The 11,867-nt window shown below is 35.3% G+C and overlaps 1 protein-coding gene across 1 annotated transcript; it reads right to left on the reverse strand.

Annotated features, from left to right (window-relative positions):
* Nucleotides 1–4,530: 4,530 nt before the first annotated feature.
* Nucleotides 4,531–9,537, reverse strand: LOC140834238 (transcriptional repressor ILP1-like). Its single transcript, XM_073198985.1, has 6 exons — nt 8,160–9,537; nt 7,820–7,987; nt 6,074–6,741; nt 5,303–5,597; nt 4,919–5,208; nt 4,531–4,795 (listed from the first exon to the last, which is right to left on the reverse strand). Exons 1-6 carry the CDS (start codon nt 9,396–9,398, stop codon nt 4,603–4,605), a joined length of 2,853 nt encoding a protein of 950 aa, XP_073055086.1. The 5' UTR covers nt 9,399–9,537; the 3' UTR covers nt 4,531–4,602.
* Between the last annotated feature and the right edge of the window lie 2,330 nt (nt 9,538–11,867).

Raw genomic sequence — 11,867 nt, forward strand, 5'->3', positions numbered from 1 at the left:
TTTGTAAACCCAGATAATACTTGGTTTTTCCAAGATCCTTCATTTCAAATTCTTCCTTCAAGTATGACACAACTTCTTGAATTTCTTTATCCGTTCCAATGATGTTTAAATCATCAACATATACAGCAATAATTACGCATCCGGATGTTGTTTTCTTAATGAAAACAAAAAGGCATATTGAATTATTTACATATCCCTTTTTCATCAAGTGATCACTTAGTCGATTGTACCACATTCGACCGGATTGCTTTAACCCATATAATGATCTTTGTAATTTCACAGAAACATTCTCTGGGTTTTGAACTTTGTGCTTCAGGCATCTTAAATCCTTCAGGGATTTTCATATATATATATATTACTATCAAGTGATCCATATAAGTAAGCTGTAACAACATCCATAAGACGCATTTCTAAATTTTCAGATATTACCAAGCTAATCAAATACCGAAACCTAATTGCATCCATCACAGGAGAATACGTTTCTTCATAATCAATTCCAGGCCTTTGAGAAAAACCTTGTGCAACAAGTCGAGCTTTATATCTTACTATTTCATTTTTCTCATTTCACTTTCGAATAAAAACTCATTTGTATCCAACAGGTTTTACACCTTTAGGTGTAAGGACTATAGGTCCAAAAACATTACGTTTATTTAGCGAATCCAATTCAACCTGGATGACATCTTTCCATTTTATCCAATCCTGCCGATTTTTACATTCACCAAAAGATTTTGGTTCATGATCTTCATTATCATTTATGATGTCGATTGCCACATTATAAGAAAATATATCATCAATTTCTTCTATATCTTTTCGGTTCCATATTTTTCCAGTATTAATGTAATTGATAGAGATTTCATGATTCTCGTCAGTTTGTGGTTCTGACAGAACATTTTCATCATCATGTGTTTCTTCAGGAACACCATTCTCTATTTTGTGATCATCATCTGTTTCTTCAGAAACATCATTCTTTATTTTGTGATCATCGTGTTTCTCTATGAATTTTCTTTTTCGAGGATTTTTATCCTTGAAACCGACTGGCCTTCCACGCTTCAGGCGTTTAATGACATCATGAGTATGTTCCATTTGTTTCTTTGGAATTTCAATTCGAGCAGGGGCATTTGCAGCATGTATATATGATTTAATTACCCCTTTTGTGTCTGCAAATGCATCTGGTATTTGATTTGCTATTCTTTGCAAGTGTACAATTTGTTGTACATATTTTTCACATTGTTTTGTTCTTGGATCCAGATGTAACAATGATGATACATACCATGTAATTTCCTTTTTCGGTATGTTTCTGTTCTCCCCCTAACATTGGGAAGATTTCCTCATTAAAATGACAATCAGCAAAACGTGCTGTTAACACGTCGCCTGTCTGAGGTTCAAGATATCAAATGATTGATGGACTATCATAACCGATATAAATTCCAACCTTTCTTTGAGGCAATAGGCACATACACCATACATACAAAAATTCTCAAATGAGAAATGTCTGGTTCTTTACCAAATGCAAGCTACAATGGGAAGTATTTATGATATGCACTTGGTTTGATGCGAATTAATGAAGCAGCATGTAAAATTGCATGTCCCCATATAGAAATAGGGAGCTTTGTTTTCATAATCATTGGTCTAGCAATCATTTGCAGACGTTTAATCAATGATTCGGCCAATCCATTCTGTGTATGTACATGAGCAACAGGATGCTCAACAATGATTCCCATAGACATACGATAATCATTGAAAGTCTGGGAAGTAAATTCACCAGCATTATCAAGTCTAATTTTCTTGATTGTATAATCGGGAAATTGATTCCTCAATTTTATTATTTGAGCAAGTAATCTTGCAAATGCAACATTTCGAGTTGACAATAAACATACATGTGACCATCTGCTGGAGGCATCAATCAATACCATAAAGTATCTGAATAGTCCACATGGTGGATGGATTGGTCCACAAATATCACCCTGAATACGTTCAAAAAACATTGGTGATTCAGTTTGGATTTTGACTGGTGATGGTCTTATAATAAGTTTTCCAAGAGAACATGCTTTACATTGAAACTTATTATTCTGAAAGATCTTCTGGTCTTTCAGTGTATGACCATGTGTATTTTCTATAATTCTTCGCATCATTGTTGAACCAGGATGTCCCAATCGATCATGCCAATTGGTTAATATCGAAGAATTATCAACTGCCATGTTTGATTCAATGAGACTTATATGTGTATAATGCAATCCAGTAGGGAGCATTGGTAGTTTTTCAATCACATATTTCTTTCCTGATTTATATGTGATAAGACACATATATTTCTCATTCCCTTCATTCATTGTTTGAGTGTCATACCCATGAGAATATATATCATTAAAACTCAACAAATTTATTTTCGATTGTGGTGAATATAAAGCATCATTGATCAAAAATTTTGTACCATTAGGTAACAAAATTGTGCTTTACCACATCCTTTAATCAAGTCTACAGGACCTGATATTGTATTCACCGTTGTTTTTGTTGGTTTTAGTTCCAAGAAATATCTTTTAACTCGGAGGATAGTGTGCGTTGTACCACTATCGGGTATGCAAACTTCAGCTTTGCTCATAGCATTTTCCATATTTGAATTTTGTTACCTTTTTCTTCTGTTTGGAGCTTGGAAAAGTATGTAGGACTTTTAGAGCTTCGTGCTGATAACGTGTTGTGAAAAAGTAAAAATTTATGGTAAAAAGTAAAAATCTCAAACTCTCAAAATTTACCAAACTACACACTTTATAATATTTTTCTCTCTACTCAATTGTGATTTTCTTTACAAATGAGAGATCTATTTATAGAGTTTCTTTACACATAATCCAACAATAAAATTCATAATCACCTACATCATCACACACTAATTTTCAATATTTACAACTCTTATTTTCAACATTCAAATATTCAATACACACATTTTAAATTATTTTTCAACAATGTGCACCTAATTAAAAATTTCTAGTGATGGTTTAAATATTTCAATATACTCAGTGATACTAGAAGTATTTGAACTGGTATTATCAAAGAAATTGAAAAAACTTCATAAGTTAAACCGCATTCTTCTAAAATAACAAATATTAAGTTGAGAAATTTTTTGTACTCGGTGTGTTTCGCCAAAAAAACTTCTATATGTAAGCAATTTTTTTTAATGTTTCAGAAATTATCAATCCAATGATATGTGTAGAACTGAGCGTTTGCCGCTTTACCAAAAGTTATAACTAGTAGTAATGGTGCAATTCAAATCTTTTAAACTGCACAGTAGCTCAAGCACCACGGTTCGATCGCTCTACTAAGCAGAGACAATTATTGCACCCAACAATATGTAATACCAATATATGAGCAACTTTTTCAATGATCACTTCAAATATCCGAACACAAAGAAATTTTATTATTTAAACTAACAAATTCTTTAATTAAATCTTTTTTTTTTTATCAACGACTAATTTTTTAAGTCCGCATTTGAAAGTATTTCGTGTGATAAATCTAATAGAAAGATTTGCACTTGTTGAAATCTAATTTTCTAAACAAAATTTATCACTAAACTAAGACAAAATTGTTCAACTGTATAAAATTTAACCGTTTCTTCTCTAAATTTAGCTTCGTCAAAATTTAAAAATTGAAAATCGTTGCCTGATTGAGAAGAGAATACCCAAATTTGAGTTTAAGAACAACCAACACCAATTATACTGGATGATTTTTCTTCATGTGTCGCGTCAAAATTCTATCACCACCTCTTTGTGGCAATTTTTTTTTAAGTTTTCAATCAATATTTGTATTTGGCTTGCATATCACTAGAGCGAAACGTCATCTTTTCGAAATGTTTGATGACAATATCTCTGTCTATCGGACGAGAGACCACCCTAGTTTTACTTTTAGTCGTTACCGGATTGCTAATATTTTCTAAACTTTGATAATGACATGTTTGTTGAGACTCTTGTTCCCGTTTATCATGTTCCTAACCGGAAAAATCAAGATCATAACAATCGGCAATGAAGGAAGGAAAATCATGCAAAGAATTTAAGGGACTGTTTTGGTTTTTTTAAAGTGTTTCACACCGAAATATTTAATATAAAGGGTCTAACATATATTAATAGATATAATATGGACTGAAATTTTGCCCTTCAACTATAACATGCGAAACACTTCATTCTACATTTATATTTTTCAAATTAATATAAACATCATAATTCATCTTGAAGCCGATAAAAATATACACTTATGTTCAAAAAGGTTATTAAAAAGCATTAATACATACTGCCACATAATTATTAAGGAAAATCATTATCTTCAAAGAATTTATATTACCTGGGCTTATTTCACCAAGTAATGATATTACTCTATCCATCTCGTGATCCTGAAATTGAGATTGAACAATTTTTCGTAACCATCCCATCCCTTCTTGGCCAATAGAGCACCACAGCCAAATCAAATAAAATCATGAAACTGCTTCCAAACAAGAACATCTGCACATCAGTTAGAATAAATTCAAGAAAAACCATTAATACGCTCGTGTCAACGAGCTCGGTTGAGCGTGCTTGATACAAGTATACTATTGTTAAAACTGTATAGAACTTGATAATCAGATCAGAGTGCCTCTTTGAGATTAAACGTTCTTGATAAAGCTCTTGCATGGTCGTATTCATTCAGCTCCACCAGCATTTTCCTCAACCGTCTAACGAGTTTACCAGTTTCCGTTTCCATGTTGCCGGAGACGAACTTTTTCTCTAGTGTTTTCCCAATCAGCAGCAAATAGTCCACCAAAGCCTGCAACTTTCGACTACAATGCCAAATAAAACAAAAACAAAAAAGTTTATAAAAACGGACAATCTCGAGAAATTATCCAGTCTAACAAATTGGAAAAAGCCTTCAAGCAACTCTGAGTAAACCGTATTTATCATACCTCCGATCCCCTGCAACACTTGGACCCGTCCAAACGCCATTCATTGAAGCAATGACTCTCTCAGTTCGGAAGATTGCATCATGAATATTAGAATGTATGACGTGAAGATGCGGAAGAATCTTGCCACACAAAAGTTCATCGAGAGCAATCTTCTCCAGCACATGCATAGAAAGAATTTTATTCCACAAGCATAAGTTTCTCATCAACCGAACCGCCGTACCAAACCTATATGCTGCAACTCGAGCTGCATTTGATACAGTGTTCATTTCGACTGGGCTCCATGTTGGGACCTATTAATTATAAATCAGAGGAATAAATCGTCTAAAAAAAGAATTTAATTGATAGTCTCACAAATACATAATATGAATTCAAACTAAGCGTCACCATCAGATCAGCTACAGCATTAGTCAGACGATCACGGAGCACAGCTACCAAGTCCCCAAGAGCCGAGCTGGAGTGATCTACATATCTCACGACCAAGTTCATAGCAGATACAGCATTGGTTGTTTCAAGGGTACTAAGCGTGTCCCAACAAGAACTTAATTGATGGTGCAGAATAGGGATTGCAAGTTTATCGACCAATACAGGAATAAGATTTGCATCAGAGTCAGCCTCAGAATCATCCCTTCCATTTCTATTTTCGTTTCCAGGTACACCATAAGCAAATAGCACGGAATGCCTGGAATACACCGAAATTACATAAACATGTGGGATAGAAAAATATGAAATGTTATCAACTCACATAATTAGGATTCAGCACTACCATCACTTGACTCTAAAGAGAACTCTTTGGGAAAACATAATCAATCCAAAAACCACTAATTATCAAGTATCATAATAGCATGGCAAACAATCTTTGTGATGTCAACGGACACCTTCAGAAGAGAGAAGGACTAGAAGAGATTTGTTAACATAATTACATATTAATTTTTTGAGATACTAAAAAGCGTTAGACAAGTAGCAGCTAGTGCAGATATAGGCAAAGTGGTTAGCCAAAATTGATAACCCATCAAATTAGGTGAAAATGAGCAAGATACCTCAATTTTCTGACTATTATACCTATGCGATTGTACAATGATTTTTCCATGCCAAAAAATTACATCAATGATTTTTCTATGCCAAAAAATTACATCAATTGTTTATGAAGGTACTTACCACGCCATATCAATAAAGTCTGCATCTTCATGTAGTGGATCCCACTTCAGAAGCTCCAGTCTCACATAGGGAGAGAATATAGATGGTATACTCAATGCCATATAAGCATCGAAATAGCTTGATGCATAAACTTTCTTCCATCTATCAAACCTTTCTACCACTATTGAAAATTGAGAATATTCCTCATCTGCATCACTAAAAATTTTATCCGCAACCTGAAGCAGTTGATTACGGGTTGACTCATATGCTGTACTCTCACTATCACTTTCATCAGTGCTCGATTCTCCTTCCATTTGTGAATAAAAATTATCGTTTTCGATGGACAACTTTCTTTTAGAGTCGGATTTGGCTCTTCGTCTTTGTCGAGCTTCAGCCCTTCTTGCCATATCCATTCGTTTTTTAAGATTCAAATCTCTACCAAGGTCATCCAGCTCTACTGGTGCATTTTTTAACGCTCTAGAATTAGAAGACGCGGCCACTGCAGCAGCTATTTTTGCCGAGTTGCTTCCTCCTTTACGGAATTCTGCGCGTACGGCAATTATAGCCTGTTCTATTTCAGGAATTTCGTCATCATTATCTGCTGCTCTTCTTTCTGCAATGGCCCTTGCCTGTTCTTCATGAAGTTTTTGCATTTGTTCTTCAAGTTCTTCGATGAAAGGAGCTTTATGCTACAAAACGGGGAAAAAAATTGATATCAATAAAGCCAACCTATCGGTCACCACGCAAGAAACAAGTAAGATAAAAAACGCCAACTTGCAACACCGGTAACCACAGCACAAGCATCACCCGATATTTGCAAATCATATGACAGAATGGAAGGTTGAGTAAAACAAAAGGTTTGAAAAGTATAAACACTTCATAAACCGACTTGTCCAGTAATTGACCACCAATAAGTTATCTTTTAGTAGAAGGGGAAAAAGTCAACTAACAAAATGTTAATGATAATTGTTTTAACCCACAAAGTGTTGCATATATAAAGTCATCAATATTTGCCCTATGTTCACACAGGATCAGGTAAACATTACTGCGAGGGAACAAAAATATAATTGCTTTTCCTTCACTCCTCCCACTCTGTCTCCAAAAATAGAAAAAAGTAAAAGAAAAGGAAAATCCGAGGAAGAACAATCTAGGTGAAGGCAGAAATCTTAGAAGTTACAAGGGAAAAAACTAACTGAAGTCAACTTAAATAAACCAAACATTCACTTATCCAGATATCAATTATTCAGTATGTACGGTGGTGATTTCAAGCTTACGGTCGATGCAACATAGTTTCCCAACTGTCAACTAAGCTGACTAAACCAAGGTATAACAATATGTCCACCCCATTGTTCTGAATTGTCTTTAACATTGATGGTTTTATATTCTATGTCACAATATTTTCTTCCAATGCAATCATTTTGCAGCAGTTTTCTCTTAGATATTTATCATGTCATCATGGATTTCTACTTCATCCACAACTCATGCAGTGGAAAAGGAGAACAAATTCAGAGTAGGTAAGATACAGTACCCTCGAACTAAGAAAGAAAAATAAAAAAACCAACGTGAGTAGCGATATATCCCCCCATACTAAATTTTGTCATGATTGAGAATTTAATGGGTATGTCATTGTAATGTGTAATGAAGCCAAACCTCATACTTCACAATATATCAAACAAGAACAACATTGACACAAAATCTTAGAAGGCGCGTGCGTCAGTCGATAAAATATTATAAAAAAACAAAATCCATGATTAAAATAATTCATACCTGCAAAAACTCACATAAAACAGAAACAAAGTCACGAAGCTTTTGCATAAAGAGGAACTTCTCACCGGCAGCAGAGAAAGAATCCTCCAGACTAGTGACATTAAGCAATGAGGAAGACAGATTTTCTTCATTATTTGCCAATGACACCATAGTTCGACCATGAGATACCTGAAAATAGAAGATGTGATACCTTGAATTGTATTGTTAAAAGCTCATATAATCAAACAATTAAAATGGCAAATATTATATAACACGTAATAAAAAAAAAACCTCCATGTGTGATATATCTTCATATCGAAAACAGAAAAGCAAAGAAACTCATACAATCAGAAAGATATACCTTAACCCTACTCAAGTTCTCGTTCAAAGCTTTCTTGGTGAGGTCAGCCTGAATAGATATAGACATTACATCCGGACCAAATAATCCTCCAACTGCTCCTCCAATACTACTATAACTACTACCGCCCAAATTTTGCACTGCAGGGTGTACGATACCCGAGTATCCAAAACTTTGTTGCGAATCAACAGCACTATGATGAACACTACCCACACCACTAGCACTAGCGCCCACTCCTTGATTCACAACATGGTCATCTAGCCTCTTTCCCAACCCTTTCCTTACCTGTTCTTCCTCCCACATCTTGTCCTCCTCATCCTCCTCATCACTAATCCTTTCAACGACCCTATATTTTGGCATCGCCCTATCTTCAAAGTCTTCAAACACGCCTTTCTTATCACCACCAACTTTCTCCCCAAAGAACCCAATCCTCCCCTTAAATTCTGGCTCCTCATCACTCAAACCATCGGCTGCACCGTGATTACTCCCTCCATCCAATGCTATATAATCTGGCGCTGCGGCCTTAGCTTTCCTCAGCCTCTCCCTTTTTGCCCTAATTGCCTCTATCGTGGCTTGATCAGGAATCACTTCATCATCGTTCCGCAAACCTTTCCCCAACCCGAGTTTTCCCAGCCGAGCCAAATCCGATTCATCATCTCTCTCCACGGTTAAAATTCCACTCTTGTTTTTCAAAATCACTTCATCATCTTCAAAATCTTGGATTTTTCCAGCACTCTCCGAATCGAAGTCGTTTGCAATAATGGGTTTCACCAAACCTTTCAGAACGATCAAAGGTTCGTGTCTGGGCTTATTACGGGCAGGAGCGGCGAGGGTTTTAGTATTCTTCTGGAGCTCCAAAAGGGCTTCTTTTGTATAACTTCCGGGTTGTGGCTGGACATTAGAGGGGAGAGAAGATGATGGGGGGTGAGGGGTACTTCGGTCTTTAGAGGAGGTAAGCTTATGAGCTGATTTGCCAGAAAAGCGCGAGGAGGAAGAGGCAGGTTTGGAAGAGGAACGAGAGAATGGAGATTCCGAAGATTCTTCGTCCTCGGCGAAGGTGAGGAGGCTCTTAGCGGTTGGTGTCGATGTTTTCTTGGGTTTACTCGACGCCGAATGTGGCCTCCTGGTGGAAGAATCGCCCTTAATTTTGGCGGTGACAGAGGTAGAAAGGGTGGCTGAGTCGTCTTCTTCATCGTCATCTCCGCCACGGCGGCGGAAGTTGCGGGATTTGGCGCTGCTCATGGCAGCAGAGATGTCGGAAGAATGGCCTCGCCGGTCTTGAATAGGTCTGCGGGGTCGGGGAGAGAACCGAATGGATATTTCAGTATTTGGATCGCTTCGAATTGGTGACGGTCGGTTATCCGGTCGGGTTTGGTTGTTGTGAGGCTATTCACATGAAATTGAATCCGATGGTTATTAAAAAATTAAATAAACACGCTGGTGTTAACATGTGGGTCTCGTGTGACGTGAGACAGGTCAATCGTACTCATATTCTTAATAAAAATTAATATGCCTAGCATAAAAAATGATATTTTTTCATGCATGACTTAACTAAGAAATCTCTCTCACAAATACGACTTGTGAGACCGTCTCATACAAATTTTTGCCTATAAACATTAGGGTATTCATTTAATGGTCGTAAATTTTGGATTATTTGTGTTTGGTTTAATAATTGTCTTAGTTAGAATAACAATAAAACGTAGTGTTTGTCATGTTATACATTTTAAAATATTGAAAGTGTATAGTTATCATTGGTTTTTAATTTTGATAAATCAACAATTTTACAATTTTGTCCGGTTTAAAAGGTTTTTTTTTTGTCGTCTCAATTTTGATTTTTGGTAATTCGTTTTTTTTTTTGTTTTTTTAAATTAAAACTGCAAAACCGAACCCACCATTTCACATGTAATACAAAATATTAAATATTTAAAAATTTATATATAATATTTTAAAATATTTAAAAGGGTAATATTAATACATGCAAAAGTCCCTGAACATTTACGCAAAATATTAAATGAATGTTTTCAATCATTTTATGATATTTAGTTATGCTACTCAATAATTGTTTTAAATGGTTAGTTTATTTAATTATAAAATCTTTGAATTTTTGGAATTTTAGATGGATTTTCAAACGATTACCAGTTATTTTTTAATAAAACATTGGAGTTAATTTATGATTTAATTTATTAATTACTCAAGCGTATAAACTAAATTATAATAGAAGAAAACCAAATCCGAGCAAAATAAAATGCTTTGGTTTTCCAATTAGACATTCGAAAAGCACAAAACAGAAGAACCGGACTGAAATTTAGGAAAATCGAACCGAACCGACTATTGCACAGCCGCCCACAGGGCCGATCCTAACAATATTTGGGCCTGAGTCTAACTTTTAAAAAGTGGCTTTCGAATCATAATGTGTGTTCATATTTTTTTTCGTTCCATAGCAATTTTTCAAATTAAATCAATACGTCAAAGACAATATAAAAAACTAAAGGAATAAAAATATCAAACATGTCCAAAATGATCACAAGAAAACAACTCGCCTAACAGTTTTAGAGCTAAAAATACTTATCAAGTCTGTATAATCCAGTTGTTCAGTAATTTCTTTCTCAATCGATAACATAGCCAATCCATTCCATCTTTCTCGTGACATGATTGATCGGAGAAAAGTTTTGATGAGCTTTATCTTTGAGAAACTTCGCTTTACACATGCTACTGTGACCAGGACAGTCAACAAGATTTTATAAGCAATATGAGCATTTGAAAGCCGGATAAGCATTACATCCACCAAAATTTCAGTCAAAAAGCGTAGATTATAGATACCACATAAAGCTCCGAAGAAAGTAAAAAAACTACAATAAAAAATTAGAAGCCCCAACAAAGCAAATACAAGAAAATAGACTTACAGCTCCTCACGGGTCTTCCAATCAAACCTAGAGACGACGCAATGACTGGAATCGATTAAGGCTTGTCTGTAGATGAATATTGAGGAAGATTGATGAATAAATCGATGACATGCTAAGCAAGTTTCATTTAATAAATACTTGGTTTTGGACTATCTAATAACTAATATTATATATAATAATTTTTTTAAAAAATTTTTGGGCCCCAAAAAAGAGATGAGCCTGAGTCATTGGACTCATTTGCCTCTTAATAGGCACGGCCCTGGCCGCCCACGACTGACCTTGGCCATCCTCGTATTGGCAGATTTCGGGGGAGGAGAACGGGATCGAGAAAATGTAGAACTCAGATTTTGAAGAATGTTTAGATTACAATTTACAAATGCTTTCTTATATATAAAAAAGCAGCTTAATATGATGAGTTTATTGGGTTACATGCATTTAAAACTTTTATTTCTCGATTTTGCTGGTTCATTTGCTACGTAAAAATTGAGCATTTATGATTCTCGTGACTTTTCTTTGGCCATTTCATCCAAATTTCTCCCAACTGTATTTAGTTAGTTTCTTGCATGATTAATATATGTAGATTTTTATAGGATTATTACAAGTGGGATCCCCCCCACTCTATAGCGTTTTGTCCAAAACATGCTCAATGTGACGGAGCATATAGGGGAAAATGCATGAACCTGATCTCTTACAGGTAATCGAGGCTAGCTGTTTTTCAAACTCAAACAGGAAAATAAAGAGACTAATGGACCTACTTAGTTATATGATCTGTAGATCGTGCAGTTTAGAATGCTCATTCAAAATAATG

Source organism: Primulina eburnea, chromosome 6, assembly GCF_022965805.1.
Source record: "Primulina eburnea isolate SZY01 chromosome 6, ASM2296580v1, whole genome shotgun sequence".
Lineage (NCBI taxonomy): Eukaryota > Viridiplantae > Streptophyta > Magnoliopsida > Lamiales > Gesneriaceae > Primulina > Primulina eburnea.

Excerpts from the sequence above, each read along its gene's own strand:
- LOC140834238 (XM_073198985.1), bottom strand. The coding sequence starts at position 9,398 with ATGAGCAGCGCCAAATCCCGCAACTTCCGCCGCCGTGGCGGAGATGAC. Across the intron at positions 7,988-8,159 it reads AGAACTTGAGTAGGGTTAAG|GTATCTCATGGTCGAACTAT; the intron begins GTATATCTTTCT and ends TTCTATTTTCAG. Across the intron at positions 6,742-7,819 it reads TTTTATGTGAGTTTTTGCAG|CATAAAGCTCCTTTCATCGA; the intron begins GTATGAATTATT and ends CCCGTTTTGTAG.